The sequence below is a fragment of the Serinus canaria genome, chromosome W, assembly GCF_022539315.1.
Source record: "Serinus canaria isolate serCan28SL12 chromosome W, serCan2020, whole genome shotgun sequence".
Classification (NCBI taxonomy): Eukaryota; Metazoa; Chordata; class Aves; order Passeriformes; family Fringillidae; genus Serinus; species Serinus canaria.
This window is the reverse complement of record NC_066342.1, coordinates 13,298,380-13,325,023: the sequence shown is the minus strand read 5'-3', so window position 1 is coordinate 13,325,023 and position 26,644 is coordinate 13,298,380. Positions and strand designations below refer to the sequence as shown.

Genomic DNA, 26,644 nt, shown 5'->3' with positions numbered 1-26,644 from the left:
TTTTATTATTTAACATTGTTCATTTTTTTTTTCATGCCTGTGAGCAACTTGCTTGTAAATAAACAGTTCTTTTTTCACTTTCTCCGAGGGAATTCCTTTAGAACGTGTGGGAACCCATGGGGGAGGGGTTGCAAAAACCTACTCTATTTTAAAGGTGACACCCTTTTGGGACGTTTCCTCCTAAATTTGTCTCAAACTGGGACAAATCTATAAAACAGCTTGCTTGCCAACACCACCCTCTGCAGAAAATCCAGTTCTGTGGGGAGCTTTAGGCAGTGATTTGACAAAAATTTGGGAACATGTGGGAAGGAAATAGCATCCATGCCTGTTGGGGAAGATGAAACAGGAAAGCCTTACAAATATGATTGCCTGGCAAAAGATTTTGAGAATATAGAAACTATAAGCGAGATTGAAATGAAAGCAAGCTTTGACATCCCTTAGTTACTGAACAACGGGAAAACAATGGTGTGGCCGGATGAAGGTAATCCCCTCTTGATGAAACAATACCCTCTGCAAGCAGGCAGGTCCAAGGGTCAGAGCAGACCCTGCCAGCTTGGCAGAAGGGGTCCGAAGAGTAGATTTAGGGTTTAAAATGTACCACAATATGGTAATGTAGTGATTCTTATAGGCTGTATGTAAATGCTATAAGATTTGTATGCTCTACTAGATTGGTTAGCAAGAATCAGAATATTCAACACAGAAGATGATTTATTGTATTGTAACGAGAACTTCGCTCTCTTGCTCTCTTGCTTTTGCTCTTGCTCTTACTTTTCTATGCTCTTAGCTCTTGCCTTTTACGTTCTTACCCTCTCATCCTCTCTCTTCTTTCGGGCCTGCTCCGAGCTGCAGCTGGCAGCTCCCAGCAGGGCCCTGTACCCACGCCCTTTGCAATAAACCGCTAGTTCCACGACTTGGCTTCAGAGATCTCTCGTCTCCGTCCGTCCCGGCCGTGCAACCCCCAGTCTCGCCTACAGATTGGCGCCCAGACGTGTTTAAAGGGCCAGTTCAGCTTTTCCACCTGTGGGAGACTTCTCCATGCACGGTAACTAAAGACCAGTTATAGCCGCCTTAAAAGTGTCGTGAGCACGGCGTACCGTTGCTGCGCAGCGTGAAAGCCGGAGCTCTTAAATTTTGCCGAGGCAAACCTCGAGCACGGGGAGTCGTTACTACGTAGCGATTACCTGGAGCTCTCGGAGGAAATTGCCTGGCAGTCCTCGAGCACGGGTGGCCGCTGCCGCGCAGCAGCTATCTGGAGCTCTTTGAGGAAGTTTGCCGTGGCATCCCTCGAGCACGGAGACGTTGCTGAGCAGCGCTGACCGGAGCTCTAAGGAGGGACTTTGCCACGAGCTGTGAGCTCAGGCGAGCGCTGCAAAGCACCGCCCGCACTGGAGCTGTGAGTGCAGACCTACCTGCGAGGTCCCGAGCACGGAAAGTCGTTGCCAAGCAACGCCTAAAACCGGAGCTCTGAGGAGGGACCCTGAACGCAGCGTCCTGAGCCCCGACTGGAGTGCCTGGCCAGCCCCCCGCGACGGAGCTCTGATTGAGGACACTGCTTCTGCGACATCGAGGTTGGTAACACACTGGTCTAATAATGGACAAACTCACTCTGCCCACGACAGAGATCTCTATAAGCAACTAAAGCATTTATTGAGTTCTATGCCAAGTCAATTACCGAAACAGGAGTTTAAAAACCTCTTAGAATGGACTTTAATTAATTTCCCAAATGCTGACCGTTTCAGCCGTCTTTACCAGAGACTTTTGGGACACAGTTGGAATTAAGCTCTTTAATAGTATTTCACGCCGGGATATGGCTGCCGCGGAGCTGGTCCCAGCTTGCAGGGCGCTGGTTGAGTTGTTTGCTGCACGGGAGATGCCCGCAGCGGTCGCCCGCCCGAGCTCTTCTCCCGCCGCGAGTCTAGAACAAGATACGACCCCCACCTCCCCGTCGGACCCCTCGGCTCCGGTACCCGCGGTCTTGCTCCCCCCTGCCTCCCCGCCCCCCGCCCTCGCGGTTCCAACACCCGTCCCCCCGGCCCCTCCCACCATCCCCGCCTTTACCATCCCGTTGGTCCCTGCTACCGCGGTCCCCAACCCCGGTTTTGCCATCCTCGCGGCCCCGCCCCCTAACCCCGCCTCTACGAGCCCGCCCACCAGCGTCACTGCGACCCCACCCCTCCCTGCCCCCGCTGGGCCCGCCGCCTCCCCCCAGCCACCCGCGAGTGCAGCCGCTCTTCCCGCCCAAGTCCCCTTTGCCCCTGCCGACCCAGCGCCGGTGGTGGTCCAAGCCCCGTCCGCCTCCGCCGCGGACGCGCTGGCGTCCCCAGCGTCCCTTCTGCACGTTACCGCGGGAACCCTGCCCCCCTATCCCGCCGTTCAAGCGCATGCAGCACACTCCGAGCTGCCCGCGGTCCCCGCGGCAGAGCAGACGCCCATGGCTGACCCCGTCCCTGCCGGCGTTTCGGCGCAATGCCGCTGTCTCAGCGCAGCGCCGCTTGCGCTGGCACCGGGGCGCCCCAGTTCCCCAAGCCGTCCCGTACCGGCGCCGCGGCGGCTAAACCGGTGGCTGCAGCCCCTCCCGTGCCTGCCGCCGCTCCAGCCCAGTCTCCCGTTAGCGCCGCCCCTGTCCGCCGGGCGGCAGCCACCCCAGCCCAGCTTACGAGCTCCCAGCGGATGCACGCCGCGGTCCAGCCGCCGACTAGCCCACCGCTCGCCATGGCCCCCCCGCAGCAGATTCCTGCCGCCTCCATGCCGCTCCTCCTGCCTCCCGCCACCCAAGGATCATCTCCTGCTGACGAGGCTGCCCCGCCGCCGCCCGTGGTCGCCTTCCCGCTCCTGCCGCCTCCGCTCGCCACCGCGGCCCCTGGCCAAGCCGTGCCTTCCCCACCGCAGCCTCCCGCTTCCGAGCTGCTGCATGGCGCGGCTCCGCCGCCTACTGCAACCACTGACGGCCCATCGTTCCCTTCCACGACCGCAGTCGCAGCCCCGTCTCCCGTTTCCGCCGCTCCGCCACCTCCCGCACTCCCTGGTCCGCACGCCACCGCCATCATGACTCCCAACGCTGACCTAGTGACGCAACCTACGCTTGCGCTGTTGCTACAACACCCGCACCAGCAATATCACCCCGCGCCGCCTCATCCAAGCACAGCGCTGCTTCCGGGATCAGCCGCACGCAACATTTCCATCTCCACGGCCCCGCCGCCGCCGGATCTACAGACGGCACCACAGCAGCTTGAGCCTGCAGCACCTTGCTTGTATCCTTCCGCGTCGCTCCCTCTGCCGGACCTTGAGGACGCGGGCACAGCCACATCACTGAGAGACCCCACCGCAGCGCGCAACCCTGCACAACCGATGCCTGATATGCCTCCGCTGCCACGTCCTGCACCTCCGCCGCCTGCCTCCCTACCTCCGCCGCCGCATCCCGCAGCCGAACAAAGCAGCACCGCATCACGACCGCATCTCCTCGAACACCCAACTCCGTTTTCGCCTTCTACTCTCCCAGCACCGAGTGGCACTACCTTGTATCACGATTCGTGCGCACAGCCACATCCATGCACACAAACCGTGCAACGAGGAGGGGGAGGGTGGAATATGACAGCTGCTTTAATAAATCCAGGACAGACAGAAATTATTTTGCCCCTGGAAATGTCAACCCTCTGATGGGTTCACAAAAGAATTTCGAAAAAGAACCGTTCCCAAATAGCTCCAAAGTCCCCCCAGTGTTTGGGACAGATTTCTCAACCCAAATGAGACACTAAACCCTGAAAATCCGCTAGCATTAATCCAAAATTAGAAAACTCACAAAATATTTTGATAATTTTCAACTAACAGACTGGCATGAAGTCAGACGCCAGATTTGCAAAGAAGAAAGTTTAAATCCTTTAGCTATGCCTGTGCTATTCAGCCAGCAAGCTGGTGGTCCTAGAACATGGGTGGCTATCCCACCTCATGAGATAAAGAATTGCGAAAAGCAATAGGGATAGTGGTATCTGCTCCCCATATTTTAAGCAACTGCTTAAAAGTACCCTGGGAAGGACATACACTCACACCAAATGACTGTAAGAATCTCGCTAGTATAATTCTCACAGACTCACAATATATGCTATGGGAACTCAAATGGAAAAGACTGCTTACAGGGGTACTAGCCACTTATAGACAAAGTACTGATGCAGACCTTCGTACCCTTGTCATGTCTAAGCTGACTGGTGACCCTCCTGATGATCAGAATGATAATCAAGTGAATTTACCCAAAACAGCGTTAGATGACATTAAAAAGATGGCTCGTAGAGCCTTTTTGCAAATTCAGCCTGCAGGAAGTTTTGAAAAAGCCTATAATCTCATTAGCCAAGAGTTGTCCGAACCATTTACCACATTTGTGGACCGGGTAATCCAAGCAGCAGAAAGGCAATGTGGTGATGATATAGCTCGCCCAATAATGATACGGGACATTGTTGAAAATAATGCCAATGCAGAATGTAAAGAGTTATCAAAGCCCTAGGAAAAGAAAAACCCACAGTGCCTGAAATGATTGATGCCTGTAATAAAATTGGAAGTCCACAGCAAGTGGCAACTATTCAGGCAAATGAACTTGGAAAAACTCTAGGAGAAAAATTGAAAGGGCTCTTACAGCTCAAACAGCGCAAGCAGCTGCACAGGCAGCACAAGCAGAAGCACGGGACCAAAAACTTACTGAAATCCTAGCTGCCTTGCATCTCAACTCTCGGCAACAAGGCAACACTATGGCTGTTATGCAGCTGCTGTAACTTCAGGACCTTGCAACTTCTGTAAACAGCCTGGCCATTTCAGGAGGAATTGCCCAGAAGTCAAAAGGGGTGCACAAGCACTGAGTTACTGTTCTGCCTGCAAGAAGGAGCTTGAATATTCTAATAGTAATAATTGTAGTTTTAGTAGCAGTACCCTGTATACTTCAGTGTGTGCAAAAAATTACGAGTAAGACAGTATCAAGTATTTTAGTTGTTCATCAGAACGGGGGAGATGTTGGGGAAGATGAAACAGGAAAGCCTTACAAATATGATTGCCTGGCAAAAGATTTTGAGAATATAGAAACTATAAGCGAGATTGAAATGAAAGCAAGCTTTGACATCCCTTAGTTACTGAACAACGGGAAAACAATGGTGTGGCCGGATGAAGGTAATCCCCTCTTGATGAAACAATACCCTCTGCAAGCAGGCAGGTCCAAGGGTCAGAGCAGACCCTGCCAGCTTGGCAGAAGGGGTCCGAAGAGTAGATTTAGGGTTCAAAATGTACCGCAATATGGTAATGTAGATATTCTTATAGGCTGTATGTAAATGCTATAAGATTTGTATGCTCTACTAGATTGGTTAGCAAGAATCAGAATATTCAACACAGAAGATGATTTATTGTATTGTAACGAGAACTTCGCTCTCTTGCTCTCTTGCTTTTGCTCTTGCTCTTACTTTTCTATGCTCTTAGCTCTTGCCTTTTACGTTCTTACCCTCTCATCCTCTCTCTTCTCTTGGGCCTGCTCCGAGCTGCAGCTGGCAGCTCCCAGCAGGGCCCTGTACCCACGCCCTTTGCAATAAACCGCTAGTTCCACGACTTGGCTTCAGAGATCTCTCGTCTCCGTCCGTCCCGGCCGTGCAACCCCCAGTCTCGCCTACACATGCCAATTGGACAGAGATGGAAGGAGAATATTCTCTACTAGGGACACGTAAGAATGATATTTGTACTAGGTCTAGCGCTGGCCAAATGCCAGCGCACTCACTAGAATTATTTACTCATTTTCTGTTGTGAGATAAGGATTAGGAGAAGGGTAAAAGCAGGCTCAAAACTTTAAAGAGTAGAAAGAAAACTTTATTAACAGAACTAAAAGATAAATAATAAGAAATCAGAAAAAACTTTCAGAACACTTCTCCTCCTCCCAACTTTTTTTTTTCTCATTGACAATGTCAAGAGACAAAATTAGGTATTTTCAGTTTATCGCTTCTAAATAATTTTTTTCTTCAGTTCACTTAGGGAGAGGAGTCTCTCCTGCCATGCCATGGAGACTTTTCTACAAGAAACAATTCTCTCCTGGTTTTAATTTTCACAAATAGCAGCCACCCAGAAATCTGCAATCGTGAAGTTCCTCCCATGGTTTGGTAGTCTTCCCACAACTACCACCATGGGTCATTTCAGCTTATTGGGGTGCAATTTTAAGGATGAACTGTTCCAGTATTGAAACAAATGTTCTTTTATCTCTGGGAACAGAGGTTTTCTTGTCCCATCCTTCGGGCCAGGTTTTTCGTCTCCCTCATCTCTCTCTGTTTAAGCTTCTCATTAGATCACAGCTACTTCAACATCTGCTTGCTTCAGCATTGGTGCTTCTGCTCACGGATGTGGCTAGAACATTACATGCCTCCAATGCATTCCATGAGTTACAGGGAAAATAAGTCTGATGTATCAATTATATCTTCACCATAGCCTTACAAGAGAATTTCAGCCCAAGACTAAGGCATCTCCTCATTCTCCTCCCATCTTGGATTTGACTCCTTCATTGATCTCAGTGTCTCCATGTTGTTTTCTCTACATGTCTTCACCCTTTCCTTTTCTCTCACTTGAGAGAGGATTGATGTCTGCAAGTTTCATCTGTGCACTAAAAGAGTTAATATCTCGCCTGGGCCTGTGGATGGTCATGTGATCCCTGCCAGGTGGCGGTTGCTCTGGCTGCATGGCTGTTTTCCAGCCCCTGTCACATTCAATTCCAGCCGCGGGGTTGCTTTCTGCACGGGGCTGCAGGGCCGCCTCTGTTCTTAGCTGCATGATTTACCATGATGCCAGCAGGATGTTTCAGCATCTTGTGGCTGGAGAGGAGCCTGGCTCAGCTCCACCTGAAGCCAAGTGGAACCAGCCTGGCCTTCCAGCCATGGTTGCAACTCGGAAGCGGCAGAATCTCAGCTAAAATTCTTGGATGCATGGCCTGACCTGGCCAGCGCTGCAGCAGAGCAGGGCCCAGCCTGGCCCCATCAGGCTGCATGGGCTGCAAGGCAGAGCGAGGCCTGGCCCAGGAAGTGTCCAGTTACCTGTTCAAAAGCTGTAAGCAAGAGAGATTTTCCCAGGGTTTGTTAGATATTAAAGTTGATTTCACAGAGATGTGTTCAGCTTTTTAAAGTGGTTATACAGGGTGTCAGTATTCAAAACTAGCCAGCTGATTAGTTCTGTCAGGTCCAAAGGAAGCTTCCAAGGTCCTTACAGGGAATCACTTCTGTAGCTCGTGGATTTTTTCCTTAACTAAAAACCAAGCTATGTTAAACCATGACAATACTGTTGAGAATTGTAATATCTCAAAACCAGATCTGAAAATAACCTCAGGAAATATCTATTGGCTGACAGATTACACTAACACTCCTTGGGGATGTCAAATACCAGAAATATGGAATAGCCCTCAAACAGGACAATGGGAATATATCCAGCCAGTTCAGTGGTGTCTAGACTGGGAAGGGAGTCCAGGCCTCCCAGAGGACCCCTTACAGGTCAGTATAAAATATTCTAATTTAACAAGGTCAAGGCAAAAAGATCCAAGGGCAAAGGAAAAGTGGAATTGCACACAAATATTCATTTGTACTAGTAGAAATCTTGATGTACAGTGGCTCATGACTGTGGCACAGGTTCTAAGATTGGGATGTGTTTGTATAAATGATTCTACCTTTCTTAATGACATCTGGTCTCACCGAACAAACAATGAGATTTGGAGAGATATAGACTGTCAGCAGGACAAGATAAAATCATTAGGACCCACAGTATGGGTGGGAAGTAATGGAATTTGGACTACACATTTGCTCTTGGGAGAGTCAAGAGCACAATGTACACTGGGAGTATTATGTCCCTTGTGGAAGGAGTCACCATTGGGAACCTAACTATGGGGAAAAGTTAAACATGATGAAACTTGGAAACACCCCTGTAAAGGAACCATAGTGGGATGGATTTTAGAATCCATCTTTACTCTGCAAATATCCATCTTCAGGAATAGGCTGGCCATACACAATTTGACTCTACAAATGGAAACTTTAGCAAATGCAACTCAATTGAGGTTTACTGAAATAATTGAAAAATTGGAAGCCAGGACTAAAATGACCTTCCAAAACAGATTAGTTTTAGACCTATTACTGTTACATGGAGTATGTGGTTATTTGAATTTAAACAACAATACTTGTCGTGTGCACATTCCAAATGTGACTGCTAAATTGGATGATCAGATAGAGAGAGATAAAATCAGTTGTTGCATGTAGCAGAGAATTAAGGGCAGAATTAGAATGTAACTGGTTAAACAATATATTTAAAGGACTTGGATTTTTTCTGACTGGTTGGGTGACCTCACTTTTACAAAGTATAATTGTGATCATAGTAATAATTGTGATTATGATGCTTGCTTTAAGCTGCATAAAAAACATGATTGCTAATGCAACATGAGGAATTTATATTATGTTAGTAAAAAAAGCAAAGTGAGGCTTATGAAGGCTTGAAGGGAAGACAAGCTTCAAAAGTCTCAAGGGGGGTCAGAAGGAATGTTGCCAGATGAAAAATTTTCTGCACCTGGTGGGCTTACACAATGCTTACTTTTCGAAAACCACTGATCTATGGAACTGCACAACGCCCATTTTGTAAGAAGGGGAAATGGAAAGCAACCAGCCCAGTTGTGCCAACTTTTACCAGTTCACTGGGCAGTCAGGTATGACTTTGGGGTTGCCAACCACCAGGACCCACCAAAGGGACCCCCCAGGACAGAAAAGCACATGTAAAGGGGAGGGAACATGTTAATTGTTTTGGGAAAATGATTATATATATGTTTATACTGGGAAAATCAAAGAATATGTATGTAAAATACAGTATAGAAGCAGGAGTTTTTCTGTACTCAGCATACACAATAATTCTTAGGAAATATCCCCTCATGCATACAGCCAAATAAAGAATGCCTACTCCTTAATGCTACATTTGTGTTAAGGAATTTTTTAACTTTTACCAAATTTTTGGTAACAGTATTACACTGAAATCCTGACTGTAAGTCTTCTTTTAGCACTTTAAAGAAAGCTTTGAAGTCTGTACCAGCATTGGTATTGCTGGACTTAATGAAACACTTTGAGCTCTTTTTACATGAGTGGCTTCATTCAGTCCTGGGGGTATTGACCCAAAATTTAGGGTCATGGAAACAAGCTGTGGGATACTTTTCCAAACAATTGGACAACGTCAGTAAAGGCTGGCCTACATGCCTTAGGGCAGTGGCAGCTACAGTTTCATTGATTCAAGAAGCTAAAAAAAATTGACTCTGGAACAAAAGATCACTGTCTGTGCTACACATGCTTACAACTGTTTTAGAACAAAAATGGAAATAAATCATTGGTTGTCTGCTAGCAGAATGCTAAAATATCAAGTTCTTTTGGAACAAGACAATGTTGAACTCAAAGTAACTTCTGCACTTAATCCATCTATGTTTGTAGATCCTCAGAAAACAGGAGAGGAATTAAAACATGACTGTTTACAAACCATTGAACAAGGTTACTCTAACAGAGAGGATTTAAAGTATGTTCCCATAACAAATCCAGATACTCTGGTAACTCAGAGGTTGTAAAAGCTTGCCCCTTGCCTGCTTCTGTACAGATGGCTGAACTTATTGTTTTACAGAAGGCATTGGAATTGTCAGAAGGAAAAATAAAATAGCAAAAGCTAAAAAGGGCATCTTGGTAATAACTCCTACAAAATAATAAATTACCACCACCAGGAATTACAGAGAAAGGAAATTGTTGAGGATATTACTGGCAAATAGATTTCTCTATATTGCCTTGACAAGAGGAATATAGGTATTTACCGGTGTTAGTGGATACCATTACTGGTTGGCCTGAAGCTTTCCCCTGTCACACCAACAAAGCTAAAGAGGTAACTAAAATATTGTTAAAAGAAATAATACCCAGATTTGGGGTCTCATTAGGAATGCCATCAGCCAGAGGACCCCAGTTTGAAGCTGGAATTGTACAAACTTTGTCCAAAACATTAAGAATAAGGCAGGACATACATATTCCATGGATATTATTGCTGAGTGGAGCGTGCCTGAGTTCGTCCGGCCTTAGTGCACTGAGCTAGAGGTAACTACTGGGGATATTTCACCTCAGAGACACCTTTGGCTCGCTGGCAGTTGCAGTTAGGCACTCAGAATGAGTCCAAGCAAAGTAGAAACTCAGTTTACCTCTAGTGGAAAAAGTTCAGGCGATGGTGAAGAGAAAGAGAGCGGGTTCTGCCGGAGAGTTAAATCCAGAGTTTATTCCAAAGTGACACAGTTCTGAATCTCAGTAACAACTCCAACAGACCCCGACCGCATGGTTCCAACGCCTTTTAAGCCCACAGGGAGGGGCGAGGGAGAGGATAGGTGAGCCACCAACCAGGTGGGAGGGGGAGGGTCTCAGGGGACAATGACACCTGGACAGGCCAATGACCCCAGGTCTGAGAAGCATCTTTTGAACTTCTGCCAATCACACGATGCCCTTGCTGGAATGTGGAACTTGACAGACAGCAATTAGGAAGAGGGCAGGGGGAAGGGAAGGAGGAAGTAGTCACAGCTAAGGGACAGGATATAACTTCACACCACAACACATGGAGACCACAATCTAGTGGAAATGCTGATATAATGAATCAGAGCATAAAGAGGCAAATGAGTAAAATTTGTCAGAAAGCATCCCTTAAGTGGCCACAGGCTCTTCCCCTGGCATTACTGAGAATTAGAATTCATCCAAGCTGTAAGGAAAAGGTAAGCCCATATGAAATACTCTATGGGAGATCATATCAGGCTGTGATTATACCCAGGAGAGTCACATAACAGGGAACCACAATTTGTGGGAGTATGTAATATCTTTGGGAAAAAAAACCCTTTCATCTTTGCATAGGTTTACTGTTTTAGGATCACCTGTTACCTTGGATGTCCAAGTGCATCCCTTTCAACCAGGAGACTGGGTGTATCTTCTAACCTGGAATGATGAATCTTTAAAGGAAAGCTGGAAAGAACCGTTTCAAGGTTTGTTAACCACCCATACACCAGCCAAGCTTGTCAGAATCTGTCCACAGATTCATTACAGCAGACTTGAAGCAGCACCAAAGCCTGAATGGAAAGTAAATCAACTGGGCCTCTACAATTAAAGTTAATTAAGATCCCGCATGAACTGTACGTGGGAGGACTTTGTGAGTCATTGGGAAATAAAGTGTTGTTTTTGCACAGCCTGGTTTTTGGTAGCAGAGGGGCCACACAGTGTCGCATGTCCCGGCTAGATGGTGATGGGGGGCGGGGGGGGGGCGACAGTTCCCCTCTCTCAGGCTCTGCAGAATCCCAGCTACCAGTGGAGGCACAGTGTGGAACAAAAGGGCCACAGCACGGGTCCTGGGGTAGAACTCGGGGTAACTTTATTGGATGGCAAATTCCCCCTCCCCAAGGTCCCAGGATGCCGAACTGGGGGCAAACAATAGCTTATAAAGGGGGGCAGGTCTCAGGGGAGAATACAATCTTCAACTAATCAGGAGAACTGGGGGTGGAACACAAGGTGGGGAATACAAGGTGTATAAACCAATGAAGGATTTCAAGGGAGGAAAACAGCTTGGGATAGGAGGGGTTAACAACTGGAATGTGGGAGGGAAGAGGGTTTGAAACTTGACAGGGAAGTAGTTAAGCAAAGAACAGATAAATGGACACCTGGCTCAATCAAATAACCAAGGCAGGTCTGTGTCCCTCTAAAAACAGGGGGGAAAAAAACACAGAAGGACTACAAAACCACAAATCAAACAATAAACATGCCAAATAAAAAACACACTACAACAACACAAGTTACTTCTGTGAGAAGCTGCTAGAAGCTTCCCCCATGTCCAGCAGAGTCAGTCCCTGATGGCTCTGAGGATGGACATTCCATTGGCCCAGGCTGGGCCAGTTAGAGATGATAGTAATATCTCTGTGATGACATATTGAAGAAGAAAATCAAAACAAAGTGAGGCACAGGGTTTTTTTTCCTAGCCAAAGAAAAGAAGGTGAGAACATGTAAGGGAAACAACATGGAGACACCAAGGTCAGTGAAGAAGGAGGGGGAGGAGGTGCTCCATGAGCTGGAGCTGAGATTCCTCTGTAGGCTGTGGTGATGACCATGGTGAAGCAGGCTGTTCCCCTGCAGCCCATAGAGGTCCACAGGGGATGCGGAGATTCACCTGCAGCCTGTGAGGGAGTTGTTCATGCCAGAGCAGATGGATGCCTGGAGGAGGCTGTGATCCAGTGGGAGATCTGATGGAGAGAGGGGGCCCTTTCTTCCAGGCTGGAGCAGCCTGTCCTTGGAGGACTGCACCCTGTGGAAGAGTGACCCATGCTGCAGCAGTTTAGGGAGGACTGTTTGATCATGGGAGGGACTCATGTTGCAGTAGATTTGGGAGGACTACTGCTTGTGAGATTGGAACCACGTTGGAGAAGTTTGTGGAGAAGTCTCTTCTGTAGGAAGGGACCCCACGGTCTCACAGGGGAAGGACTCCTCTCCAGGAGCCGCAGAAGATCTCAGGTGATGAACTGACCAAAACCCCCATGCCCTGTCTCCCTGTGCTGTTGGTGGCAAGGAGGGAGGGGCTGGGGGGGAAAAGGTGGTTTTGAGGGCTTATTTTACTTCTCATTTTCCTCCTCTGACTCTGTTAGTAATAACTTCACTATGGACTTCTAAGTTGAGCCTGTTTTGCCCTTGGAGTGTTTTCTCATGGTTCTTATCTAACTCATGAACCCTTTGTTTAATTTTTTTCTCTGCCCAGCTGTGTCACAGGAGGGTAGGCAAGCAGCTTTCCTGGGAGCCTGGCCACACGTGTGAATGGAGTTATTTTACAACGTTGTTTGTATTTCCATTTGGATTAAAGCTTGTATATTTCTATTCAAACCAGTATGAAGCTTTAGCTCTCATTTATCTTGTTAAGTGGACTAAATTTAACAATCCCACTGAGATCAGGTCTGGGAAACTAATAGAGCTTCATTTACCACCTGAAATTGATGTAGGAAGTAACAAAGAGCTAATCTGAGTGATTGTTGGATATGTGCTCATATGCCTGAACATTCAGGAAAATGAATACATTTAATTGGAGTTCCAATCCCCACTGATATAAAATGGGCAACATTGTGGGTAAGTACCTCATTTAATATAGATCAAGAAGAAAAAGATCAGGAGTGGGATCTGAAGACATCACCTTACCCAACACATGTATAACAGACATAATCCCCCAAAAAGGACTAGACAAAGTAGATTGTGTCAACATTACTTTTGTAGGAAACTATATGAACTGTAGTGTGACCAGATTTTCTTAAAAGCAAACAAGAAATTATGTTTTCATGAGAACTTCGTGCTGCACTTTTAGATAAAGGCAAGGGAATGAAAGTGGCATAATCACCAGTATCAAGTTTAAGCTGATTGTGGGCTCCTCTGTTACCATGAGCTGGTTGAGTTTAATCCCTGTGGCCAAGGGATTGGTGCAGCACTGAACAGGCCTGGGCCTGCTCAGGTTAACTGTTATGTGTAAAGGCAAAAGGCTTTACCTCAGAACTGGAAGGGTTTTGGGAAAATCTTTAATTGTAAGAAATAGTGTTTTAAGTCTTGTGAATTAATTTAGCTTTAACCGACAGTGCTTAGTCCTATATTAATGTGTGCAAGTGGTTATCTTAGCCCTAATGACTGTGGGCCTGAGCAACACTGATAAGAAGGTGTATCTTGGCCAGACCACATCACTGGGATGCATTCAAAGAGAACAAACTTTTTTTGGAGGCTTGTGACCAAAAAAGGATAGTTTGAGGAATGGGATGTTCCCCATATGAAGACCAGAGACCCTGAAAAGACCCCTACTCTAATGTAAATAAAATCTGAGAAGTGATTTAAATATGCGAAAGAATTTGCAAGGATGATTAGCATATATGTGTGAGTTTCAAGAAATATACTGAATATGTATAAGTTACATAGATTTAAACCAGTTTGTTAGTGAGCTGTGGTGCATGGGTTAGGTGGAAATATCCCCCTCATGCCCGGCATTGTAAATAAAAGTGATGCTGCTTTCTAATACTGAAATTAGTGTTAGAGTTTTATTCATGATTTTTGGTGACAAGGGTATTTGCACTTTAGGAGCCATAGTCCCAAATACTATAGTTACCAAGAATTTGAAGGCTGATCTAAAATAAACCAAAAGAATTAGCAATCCTTTTATAAAGAGATCAACAACTTTCCATTCATTCGCCAGATGGTTTATCCCCTGGTTAGGAGTTAGTGAATTGGAAAAAGCAATTGTGAATATTTCAGCATTGATCGATATAATTGGAAATCAAACTGCAAGTGCTCTGTGGAGAATAAAAAAGAAAAGAAATATCAGCAATCAGGAAGATATCAACTGAGAACCAAATGAGTGTTTTGCCTGTGATGGTAAGTGCTGAGTGATCTCCCTGTCCTTATCTCAACTCATGAGCCTTTTGTTGTGTTTTTCTCTCCCTTGTTCTGCTGAGGAGGGGAAGAGATAAGGCAGCTTGGCTGGCATCTGATGTCTAGCCAAGGTCAACTCACCGAAGTAATATGTTAAATTAAAACATCGGCACTCCTTATAAGTGAGGGTCAGCTTTTAAAATGTGGATTGGCTGTGTCTTGATCAAATTCAAATAAAATGCTGAGCGATTTTTAAATTTTAATGTGTTGCCTCTTTATTTTATTTGTATTTTGGCACTGCCTCAAACAGCCCCTTCTCTGGGCCCCCCTCATAGTGGGCGTGGCCTGGTATTGCTCCTCAGGCGCTGGGATATGGCGTAACCATGGGCAGTAAGATGGCGGCTGCCGCTAGAGTCGTACAGGTAGCGGTTCGCGGCCTGCGGACATGGGAGGCGGCTGGGGCCGGGAGCCTGGGGTCTGGGGCCTGGAACCTGGAACCCGGTGCGGGTGGCAGGCCTCGCTTCGCGCGCGGCCGCCGGGGCCTGAGGAGGCCGATGCCCGAGGCACCGCTGGAGAGGCTGGTGTCCTTGGCGCTGGGAGGAAGAAGCATGCGGCGGGGCCAGCCCCGTGGCGCCGGTCATTAGATTCCTGTGCCTGGTTCTGGTACCAAAGGATGCTACTGAGCAGTCTGCAGGCTGCCCCTTTTCAGTCGCTCTTCAAGAAGGGAGGGCGCTAATCAGTATCTCGTTTCTAAGCCATCCTTCTTCCCTTCAAAGGTGAAACATAGAGTCTTCTTGAAAAGACATATTTAAAAATAAGCTCAGTGGCTTTGAATACCAGACGTTATAATTTATAGGGGTTTTTTTCTTAATGGAACTAGTCCATCCCAGCCAGACAGCTGAAGAAATATGTACAGGTAAAGAGCACTGCTAGCAATTTCACATGCTAAAACTTCATCCTTCAATTTTTGCTACTGTAGTAGCTATTTCTGCATACACACTGATTGCTGCGAGAAAAGGAAGAGGATGCTTATTCCTGTTCTGAACACTAGGGTGGGGTAGTGCCTTTAAAGGTGAAATTTTTCCTTGGGTAAAAATAAAATCCAAGTAGTAATTTTATCACAGTGCTGGTGGGCAAAGCAGCAGTATATTAGTGCTTATTTAATTTGTTGTGTGTTCCATTTTATTAATGTTTGTCCAGAAATATATTTTATTCTCCCTATTTCTCCTACTACCTTGTCTTGTTCTAGGTAGTCAAGCCACATACTCCCTTAATAAAATTCCCAGACAGAAAAAGTAGTCCCAGACCTAAAAGTAAGTATTTCATCTATAGATACAACTTATGCCACATTTCTTTGCATAAACTGTTGTATATAAGAATCGGCACACAATTTTTCTGCTTTGACTATGCAACTCAACTGATTTTTAGCAGGGTTTCTGAATCGTTGTTTTAGTTTGAAGGCTTCCTTTTCAGACTATACAACTGTGGGAATATAAATAATACATGCATGCCTTTATTTTTTGGTCAAGGCAGAATCACAAGGATTTCTAGTGATGTTTTTCTACTTATATAAGTCACATTTTCGAAAATACTAATATTTGCCTGAAGTGATAGTATCCAAAGGAATTTGAAACAGCCTTAGGTATTTGGTGATCTTTGCAGAAAATGATGTTGCATTTTCCTCATCCTTTCTTTTCCTAATTGGAGTGTGTGATGGTGGTGATATTTAAAACCCTGATTTATGGCTAAGAGCCATTCCACTGTACATTTTAAGAAGTGTTTCTTTGTGCTAATAATTAATGCTGAGAAAAAATTAACTTCATTGCAATCTTTGACATTAATTTTTACACCTATAGCTACGTTCATATTTAAAGGAACCTCAATACTTTTACATTTAGAACATCAAAGTTAATGAGCTATATGTTGTTTAAATATTACTTTTGAGTCAATAAAGCATTTGAAACTAAAGTAGCAGATATTTTAAGAAGCTCTGTTGTTATTCTCACTTGTTTAGAAATGATACCATGCTATGTATTTGCCACAGCATTATATTTAGGATTTAAATTTAAGCTTAGTTTATCCATTAACACTGCAAAGTATCTACAATGAACATCAGTGCTACTTCTGACTTACCTGTGAATTCTTCAGGAACTATATTCTGTGATAACTTTCAGTCAGAATTTTGTATGTTGTGCCCAGTTCAGCCAATTGCACCACCTTTCATGCCAGCGAATTGCTTTCTCAAAGGCTTAAAAACATGTTACTTAGCTTATGCTTATCTTCACATCACAAGATTTTTGTGGCTATATATTTTAAGTATGTTAGACCTTTATACATTAATTAATTTCTGGTGCTTCACTAGTGAATTGCAATCCACTTTGCTTGAATGCTGTAGCAATAACTGTTTCACCATACCAGAATGTTGCTTCTACATAGTTACACACAGCTCTGCAGATCTAAGACTATACTTTTAGGGATGTGAGTGCTTTAAAGGCCAACCAAATTCTATTATCATATTACTACTGCAACATGATGGTCTCAAACAGGGAAGGGAAAACTGTAGTAGGGACTGTATCTGAGCTTAAGCAACAGCAGTATTAGGACAGGTATTTTTTAATCTTGACTTTGGGTTTTGATTGGCTAATGCTTCTATTGCAAATACACTTCAGACTTTAAAAAATACGATAGAAGGAAATCTTAGGCAAATTTCTAAATATTTATTTGGTATATAAAACAATTTTGGAGAAACTTACATTTTTTTTTATAAATATATAAGGTGTGTTACTTCTTAAAAATACTTTGTAGTCATTATTAGCCAAAGCTATTATCATCTGTGTGTTGTTTTCTTTTGTTTTCATCCTCTGTTCCCTTTGCCTTTTGCTCTTAAATTTTAAAATTTCAGTTTAATGGCATGCTCCCTGTTCAGATTCTGCTCCTTTTGATGGGTTCTCTTCCTCCTTGCTCTGTTTGGGACCTTACTTTCTTGATACCATTTTGTAATATTAAGAATGGGTATAGCATTCTATTACGTTTCGTGGTATGCCGTAGTTGTGAGCTTTTTCTTTCTCTAAGCCTCTACCTCCTTTTCATTTGTTTGTCTTTACAGTTGCAGTAAAAAAAAAAGCATCATCCTAGCTGGATGTTAGTTATTTATCTTTCTACATAATCCTCTCCACACACACATTTGATACTTCATGCTGCTTGTGCAAGTACAGCTTCCCAGTGAAAAAGCCTTTGTTAGGATCTATGTTGATTTATCTTCTGTTTCCACATCCGTATTTTTGCCACTCAAATATGCTTTCTTTTACTTTCAGGATTTTTTCACCATGTTCTTGGTATATTTAACAACAATAAAAACAGCTTGTGAGAACTAGAATATCTTTAAATTATTTTAATTCTTTTGAGTATTTTTATAATGAAGAACATTGTCAATAACTGGTAACTTTTATTGGCTGCTCACTAATTAATTTTACAGTCTTGTTATATTTCTGTAATTGTTTTGCAATCTGCATTTCAGTTCTGGAATCTCTACAAACAAGTATGCCATCTCTTGGTGCTTCAAAAGCACAGGAGTCTGTAGGAGGCAGATCACCAGGATTTCAAAATATTTCACCGGTTAGTGGAGTACAAGGTATACCAGACACTTCTGAATCAACAAGAACCTTACCTCAGAAATACAGACGAAAACTAATGTCAGATGAAGAGATTGAATATATTCAAGTAAGTTTCTTTTATTGTTGTGTATTGTCTGTATTTGCCTAGTATTTATCTTATTTCTACACCTCTTTCCAAGTTTAAAATACGATATTACATTGTAATTCTTGGCAAGTGTATACTCAGAGTTTTCATCACTTTGATGCACAGTACCCAAACTACAAAATTTTTATACACAAGGTACCCAATGTTCACTAATTAGTAGCTTGTGGTGTCACTAATTAGAGAGATACAGCCATGCAGACAGCTTGTGATAGTCATAGCCTACATTAATCACAGTCACTACCTCTTGTGTAACAGCTGTTTAACGTGTAATTTGAATATGCTGTACAGGAGCACAAGAGTCTGTTCTTAGACCAGCAAAGGCTATTACCAGGCAACTGAAGTCTAAGATATTCCTCGAGCTAGTATAAGTTATGTATTAGCAAGTTACTGCTTGTATTTCTAGTAGTAGAAACATTTGATTAAACTTTATATAAATATTTTCTGCAATATTTGCAAATATGCCATTGTACATAAAAGGCAAGAAAAACCTGCTTTTGTTCTGTAACAATTTTCAGTTGTAAACACCGATGCTTAAAAAGAGAGAATGCACGAAATATGAAGAACTGGAGAGACATGTATGAGTTTGAAATGAAAAGACACATAGCTTTGTTAAATTATAAGGACAGCTACAGTGTGATCATATTAATAGAGAAAATCAGTTTTCCTTCATGTATATCAGTATGGTATTATAATTAGAAATAAAATTAATCATTTTGCATTGTAGTATGCTCCTTGACCTCTAGCATAAATTTTGTAATGGTGTGATAAATTGTAAAATAATTTCATTAGCAAAATAATGAATTGAGTACCTTTCTGATTTCTCATAAAGACTGTAATGGCTGACCTTGGGTTTGTTTTTGCTTTGGAATTTGGGCAGTGAAAATAATTCTAAAACTTCTGCTTACTAGTGCTGTGTTTATCAGACCTTTCTAAAGTGAGTAAGAGACATGTTTCTTCAGAGTGGGAGAACTGGAAGAAGCTATAATTGTAGGTTGCAGGTATTGAACTTTTTGTATTCTCCCCTGAAAAAATTGAGTTCTTATGGGTAAATGCTGATACTTTGACACTCTGTGTATGTTCCTATACAGGTTAAAAATCAATGTCTAAATCAAAAATTAAAACTAAAACTCTATTTGTTAATCTAAAACATTGAAAAAGATTTCATCTTCATTTTCCATTCTTGTAGTGGAATACATTTAACTATATGCTTTTATTTTACAGCGTGGAGGTCCAGAATAAATATGGAAGATTATTTGCCACTGTTGAAGAATTAAATATTATATTCACAATAAAAGCATTTCATAAATATTATGATTGTGATGCTGGTTTGGGTCTTGCCTTGTTTTTCTATGTTCTCTGTACTCTTTGCACATATATTTGTAGCTTTGTAGCCTATTGTATTAGTGACCCATTTTCCCAGTACTTTTCCATGGCCTTTCCCTAGGCAGAAAGACAACAAATTCCAGAGCTCCAAACCCCAGGAGGTACAAGGCTCTGTGCTATCTTGGTTCTTCCTGGGAGCCAAGGCCGAGAACAACTCTTCAAGATACATTTTCATGGACACAGTACAGCTAGTGATGCAGGGGGGGCTCCAGAGAAGGGGCTTGACCTGGGGAGGAATTGCATCATCACTTGTCCTCCTAATTGGTGCTTTTTACCAATTATGCTAATTTCCTAAAACCTATAAAACTGTATTCACCCCTTGTGGGTGGGCATTTGTGGACATCTTTCCATAACTGCTCCTGAAGCCCTTTAAAGATCCTCTCTTATATTACCTCCTTACTAAAATTATCTCAAGTTTCATTTCCAGGTTGGGCCAAAGGCAACAGTTATACTGACACACCCAGATGGGACAAGAGAACCTGGTACCCTTCCTCCGGATCAGAAACATCCTGCAAGGAATTCTTTCCTGCTGGCAATCTAAAGAATTCCATGCAGCAGCCTGAGGTTGAGACACCATGGTTCCAAGATCCCACAGGAGGTAATATAAAGGTAGCTCTTTTTGCTGTGTAGTATGTAGTTCATATCTGTGTGTGTATTGTGTATGTATTGTGTATCTGTTAAAGGTCAGTAATTGCTAGCAATCCTGGGACAACCCGGCGTGGTGGGGGGGGATTTGCTTTTGGAGTGGTTTCTCAAAGTTTTTTTCTTTTGCCGCTTTTCCAACCTGCCCCAGATCAGCTGGGGGGGAGGCAGGGCGTGCATGTGTGTGTGTGTGTGTTTGCCACTGGTGTCTTGGTTTACAAGACAGGTATCTGCTAGGGAAGGCAGAAAAGCCTCCCTTGGAATGAAGAAAGTAAACCCTCTCCCTCTGAATTATTAAAATTTTGAAATTAAGGGGCTCTCAGGCAAGGATATGGGAATAGGAATAACAGTTCTTTACTAGTATGTATAATAAAGCAAACAAACAACGACAACTATGGCATTAACAACACACAGAACCAGGAACCCAGTGACAGCCTTTTCGGCTGCGGCACTTTCCCCTCAGGTGTAGTTACGGTCACAGCCAGCAGGGGCACTGGCAGGCTCCCGGTGGACAGGGCAGGTGAGGTGATCCCCACGTGGCTGCAGGGGGCGCTCCGGCGCGGGCTCAGGAAACACGTGGCAATGGCAGCTCGGCCGAGACAGAAAGGGATGGAAGAGAGGTTTTGCTTCACAAACCCCTGGGGCAGCCGATCCTGGTGCCCTTAGCAGGACTCTCGGAAGCAGCAGGCTGGAATGGCAGGGATGAGCAGAAATCCCGGTCCGGTGGATGAGAATGTATCAACTCTCCACGGCAATAGCTGGAACCTGCGGGATGTCCTGGTAGGGCAGGGGGATGCGGGGGCCAGCAGCAGAAAAAAGGTTCCCTGCTGGGTTATGGTGGTGGCAGCGAACTCCTTTCCCCAAGCCGCCGGTCCAACCGTCCTCCTACGAAGCCCAGCAGCGAGAGCGAGGCTGCCCCCAACCCCATATCTTTTTTACCTGCCCCCATTCTCGCGGTATCTCTGCCCCTCCCAAGGGAAACTCCCAAAAACCAAAGGCGTTCCCCCTCCCCGTCCGTCTCAAGCACCCAGCCATCAGTGCTTCTTAGCAACTCAGTGGGAAGAAATCCCATAGGTAATAAGGAAAGAACAGAAAAAAACCAGCCCCCAACAACTGGCTGAGATTGTTAATTGGTGGAGAAAATCGAATTACAATGAGGAAGTTTCTTTCGTGTTTAACACGGGCGGGTTGAAAGTTGGCCTGGGGACGCCTGGGCACAGAGCGGCTAGGAAGGGTGGGCTCGCACAATTGCAGAGGAGGGGAGAAGCGCTCCCACTTCCTGTGTTCCATCTGTGGAAAGTTTTTTCCAAGATTTTAGGGCAGAGGCGGGGCTCGGACTCCCGGGACAGATCCGCGAGCAGGGAGGCCACGCCCCCCGTGACGGACGGCGGGGAACAGCCGCTCTAAGAGGGGCCGACGTGACACCTGCCATTACCCGGAGAATGGCCGGGAGATGGGGCGGGGGAGCGGACCCGGGACCCAGGGCCGCCATTGCGCCGCTTGGCCCCTGCTCCGGCGGGGAGGAGGTGGTCGCTGCTGCGCAGCCACAGCCTGGCTCACCCCCCACCCATGGGCCCTGCCCGTGCCGGTCCGGAGGGGACCGGGAGTGTGAAATCTACGGGCGGGAGTGTCACCACCTTGGGCGGCACCGATTTTGCTGCTGTGAGGGGCAGGGAAAAGGCAGAGTTAAGTCCCTCGAGGAAGCTGATGTCACCTTTGTAGGCAGGAACGACTCTATAGCAGTTTCCACAGTAATGAGTTTTGTTTTAGAGAGACACGAGAACCGCTGTTAGCATCGACACAACCCGAGCACGGGAGTGCCCCCGGGCGGGTGTGCCCGCATCGCGTGTCCGTCCCCGGCCGTGTGGCGGGCATCGAACGCTCTTTGTCTGTGCTGTTAAGCACTCAAAAGGGAAACGCTGGGTCCAAACAAAAAGAAATCGTTTTTCAGGCTTCCTTAAAACAGGCAATAAGTAAACAGAGTTCTGTGTTAACAAATACCTTAGAATGGAAACTGAGCCTAGATACCATAAGGGCTGTTAGTGCCAGAGGGGTAAGAGAAATGAGACCTTTCTTCCAACCTTTAAAATATGAATTAGAAAAACGCTGGGTGATTTATCAGTTTCTCTATTTGCCAAACTCTCCTAAGAAAGATCTATTGGAATTTTGCAAAAGGAAGAAAGTAACGGATAGTTTAGGATGGTTTACTGAATTAAATTTTAAAAGTACCTTCTCCTGCATCCCTGAGAATAAGAAAAGCCAAGTACTTATTGCTATTACGTGGAAAAATCCTGAAAGAGGGAAAAAGAGCCAGCTCACCAAGACAGTCCTGCCTGAGGGTTTCAGGCACAGCCCAACTATATTCAGAAATCAGCTGGCAAAGAAACTGGAGAACTGGAAAAGTCAGCAACTGAGAATTGCTGCATCCAACCAGCAGCCAAGAATTGCTACATCCAACAGTTGCATGCAACTCACTGTAAGTTTGTTCCATGAACATTGGCGACATGTACCTTGTGTTATTGAAACAGAGTAATATTATTCTGAAAATGTTTGCTGTTAATCCTGGTATGTCTCTGTTCCCAACACTAACTGATAATGTGTGGGAACTCAGCACATCACTCCTGATGTCCAGAGCTACCGAGAGAACCCTTGGGGGGCTCGGGAGTCTTAGAATGTTGCCAAAAGCACTTGGTGGCTTGATTTTGATCCATCTAGGGATGTGCCACCGATGTATGAGGAGATGAAACCAGTGAGAATCACTCGGGTGTGAATGGTGAAGGGAAGACATAATTATAGGGTAAATCACAGATTTTGGGGTTTTGGTACAGGGGGGTTATGGAGACAAGATGGAGGAATCAGGGCGTGTCACAAGGCTCTTCTTTCTTCTTCTTGTCGTCCATCTTCTATTGTGGTGTTGGCACTTGGGGATTGGTCTGGGGTGAGGGTGCACTTGGTGACGAGGGTGATAGGTATTGGGGATAAAAAGTAAATATGATATACGTAGTTTTTGTTATAAAAGACGCGACCGCCTTGGGGGTGGTCAGAGTGCCTTTGGCTGCCGTGCTGGTCAGATCCAGATCGGGCAGAGAAGAGACTTTGTAGATAAGAAACAATAAACAATTCTGAAGACCGAAAAAACCTACAGTCCAGACTCATCTTTTGAAGCCCAGCATGCAAAGAACCATCCTAAGCGTGTGTGGGAGCAGAGACAGACAGCTGAACCCCATAATAATGTATCTGAGTATGACTGTTTGCAGACCATGGAAGAAGCCTATTCAAGCACACCAGACCTGAAGAATGTGCCAGACTGGGAATTGTATGCAAATGAGAGTAGCTTCATGTGAGATGGCGAACAGGTGACAAGTTATGCAGTAACCACGAACCAGGTAAGCAGGCAAAAGGCCTTGCTTGCCATCAAATGTATCATCACTAAAGGCTGAAATGATTACATAATTGAAAGATCTAAAACTGAGCAAAGTTATCTGGAAGGAAAGAGGACTGGCAACTATTCAAGGTAATGGAATTGAACACACTGAACAGACCCATGCACTGCTACAGAGTATTTGGCAATGTAGAGAAGCAGCTTTTATGCATTGCAAAGCTCAGCGAAATGGGAAAACAACTCCTGAATTAAAGAATTGTTTTGCTAGCGAAATAGTAAAAGGGGCTGCAAAAAAAAAGCATGTTAGGAGTGGTGCCACAAAAGGAAATCAAGTTGTCAAGGTTTGGCCCAAAGTGTGATCAAAAGAACCATCTGTTTTCTGACACAAAGGCTGAAAGAAAGGAAAGTGAATGGACTATTACACCAGAAACAACCCAAACATGGGCAAAAGAGTTGTACTAGAAATAAGAGGCAGGAGATTTTCCTGGAGATTATTGGCAAATAGATTCTGCTGAGTTACCAAGCTAAGAAAGAAACAGGAGTGTATTGGTGTTAGTTGACACCTTTAGTGGATGGTCTAAAGCTTACCCCTGTCACACTAACACAGGAAGAGAGGTGGTAGAAGTTTCACCCAATCATATAATTCCAAAGTTTTGGGGTTCCTTTGAGGTTGGTCCCCAGTAATCAGGGAAGTTAGTCAAAGGTTGGAAGATGTTTGGGATCTGTAAATTCCCTATATACCCCAGATGAGTGGTAAGGCTGAATGTGTGAATTGAACCCTCAGAACACAGATTAGTAAAATTTGTCAGAAACATCCATGACATTGGTTCAGGCCTTGCCTATAGCCTTGATGAGAATCTGCATGCAACCAAGGCACAGAGACAACATGATTCCTTATGAAATATTGCAAGGCAGGCCATATCAAATTATGTCTATTAAGGGAGAAATTCATATGAGGGTGAAAATTGACTTGCAAAAGTATTTAACAACTTTTAAGTTCCACTTTGCAGAAGGTCCAGAGATTCGTCATGTTATCCAGACATACCTGCCCATCTGTTCCACCATGGAGACTGGGTTTGCACTAAATGGAGAAACAGTGACCTTACAAGTTAAGTGGAAAGGACCATTCCAAATCCTGGCTACCCTCACCAAAACCAGAGGTGCTGGCAGAGAACCCTGGATTCACTGCTCCAGAGTTAAGACCTCTGCTCCTGAAACAACTGGAAAACAGACATTGATACAAATTAGGATTATGTGATTTAAATTGTTCTTTTGTCCCTGTTTGTGGGAGCTTGTCCTGTAGGGGATGGGCTGGAGACTGGCCACACAGCCATACCACAGACAACCAACACCAACCCTTATGAGATAAGAAGCCACAAGTGATGACATCTAGGCAGCTTATGGTGAGGAGCAAAGGACTCGCAAAGGACTCTGGGACTAATTGGGAGTGGCCATTGTTCTGGTTTGAAAGCAAAACCAGTGAGAGACTCCAAGTCAGAAATACAATTTATTAGGAAAAGGGAAAAGAAAACCAAAATACATGCAATAATGCAAAAGGAAAACCACTGACAAAGTCAGAATACAAGCTGACATCCTGTTGGTCAGGGTAGCAGTCCAGTTGGATTGGTGGCTACAGTCCTCCTGGAATGGCAGATGTGGTTCTGTTGGAGCAGTGATCCTTAAAAAGGGTGTAGTCTTCCTCTGAAGATCCAGTGGAAAAGACGGCCATTCCTCTGGCAATCCAGTGGAAAGACTGCTTGTTGTGTCCCAAAACCCCAGATTATATCCAGGTGGGGATGCTTAGCTCCTCCCCCCTGGGTGAAGCATCTCACAATGGGCTGTTATCATTCTAATGCGTCATGTGGTGGGTCCTTGATTGCCCATTCAGCAGAAATGGCTCCCGGAGGGAGTTATCTCTGTGTCATGTGGAAAGGTATTGATGGGCTCATTAACAGGAGATAAGGAAAAACAATGCCCCTCCTGGTTTCAGAAGCTCTTGAGGATGGGAATAGGATACATCTTTATATTGTAACCTAGGACACAATGTTGAAAACAACTTTTAGAGACACATTTTCATGGACAAAGTACAGCTAGTGCCATGGGCAGGGGGGTTCCAGACAAGGGGCTTGACCTGGGAGGGAATTGCATCACTACTTGTCCTCTTAACTGGTGGTTTTTATCAATTATGCTAATTTCCTAAAACCTATAAAAATGTACTCACCCCTATGGGGGTGGGCTTTTGTGGACTTCTTTCCATAACTGCCCTTGAAGGCCTTCAAATAAAGATCCACTTCTATATTACCTCCTTACTAAAATTATCTCAAGTTTCATTTCCAGGTTGGGAAAAAGTCCTCACAGGGGAAGCCCCGGGGTCCTCAAGCCCCTTTTCCCTCCTGGGTAGCTTCTCCCTTCCATGTTCAGGAGCCAGGTTGCCGCTGCCCAGCCCCCACCTTTCTTCTGCCACTGCTCTGGATTTTTGCTACACTGCAGCTCTACATCCCCTGCCTGCCTGGATGCCCCCTGGTTCCAGCTCCAGTTGTAGAGTTTCTACTGCCTCTTGCTTGCTGCCCCGGGTGAGCCCACCCTGCTGTTCCAGCTTGCTGTTTTCAATGTCCCCGCTACATCTCCTTTTGCTGTCCAGAGGGGGGCACTGGGATTGTCTGCCCCTGGGGGTTTGTAAAGGAAACCCATTTTCCATCCCTTATGCCGAGCCCATCCACCATTGTCCACATGCAGAAAAATGATGGGCCTCACACTAAAGCGCCCCCTGCAGCTGCAGGGGAGTCATTGCACCTGCCCTGCCCCTTGGGAGCCTGACAGCACCCTGCTGGTTGCAACTGTAACTACAACAAAGGAGAAATTGCTTAAAGAGCAGGAAGAGACAGTTTATTGGGTTTTCTGTACTTGTTTGTGGGTGTTACCACTGTTATTGTTTGTTTACCTTGTTATACATACACATACTAGTAAAGAAATGTTATTCCTTTTTCCCATATCTTTGCCTGAAAGCCCCTTAATTTTCAGGTCATAATAATTCAGAGGGAAAGGGAATCATATTCTCCATTTCAAG

At 45.0% G+C, this 26,644-nt stretch overlaps 2 protein-coding genes across 2 annotated transcripts; one reads left to right on the top strand and one right to left on the bottom strand.

Moving 5' to 3' along the window:
- Window positions 1-1,915: 1,915 nt before the first annotated feature.
- LOC127060960 (uncharacterized) lies at window positions 1,916-2,747 on the bottom strand. Its single transcript, XM_050986303.1, has 2 exons — window positions 2,658-2,747; window positions 1,916-2,497 (listed from the first exon to the last, which is right to left on the bottom strand). Exons 1-2 carry the CDS (start codon window positions 2,745-2,747, stop codon window positions 1,916-1,918), a joined length of 672 nt encoding a protein of 223 aa, XP_050842260.1.
- Window positions 2,748-14,738: 11,991 nt separating this feature from the next.
- Window positions 14,739-19,481, top strand: LOC103825436 (alpha-ketoglutarate dehydrogenase component 4-like). The gene is made up of 4 exons (XM_009100700.4): window positions 14,739-14,833; window positions 15,661-15,724; window positions 17,929-18,131; window positions 19,392-19,481. Exons 1-4 carry the CDS (start codon window positions 14,795-14,797, stop codon window positions 19,407-19,409), a joined length of 324 nt encoding a protein of 107 aa, XP_009098948.1. The 5' UTR covers window positions 14,739-14,794; the 3' UTR covers window positions 19,410-19,481.
- The last annotated feature ends 7,163 nt before the right edge of the window (window positions 19,482-26,644 follow it).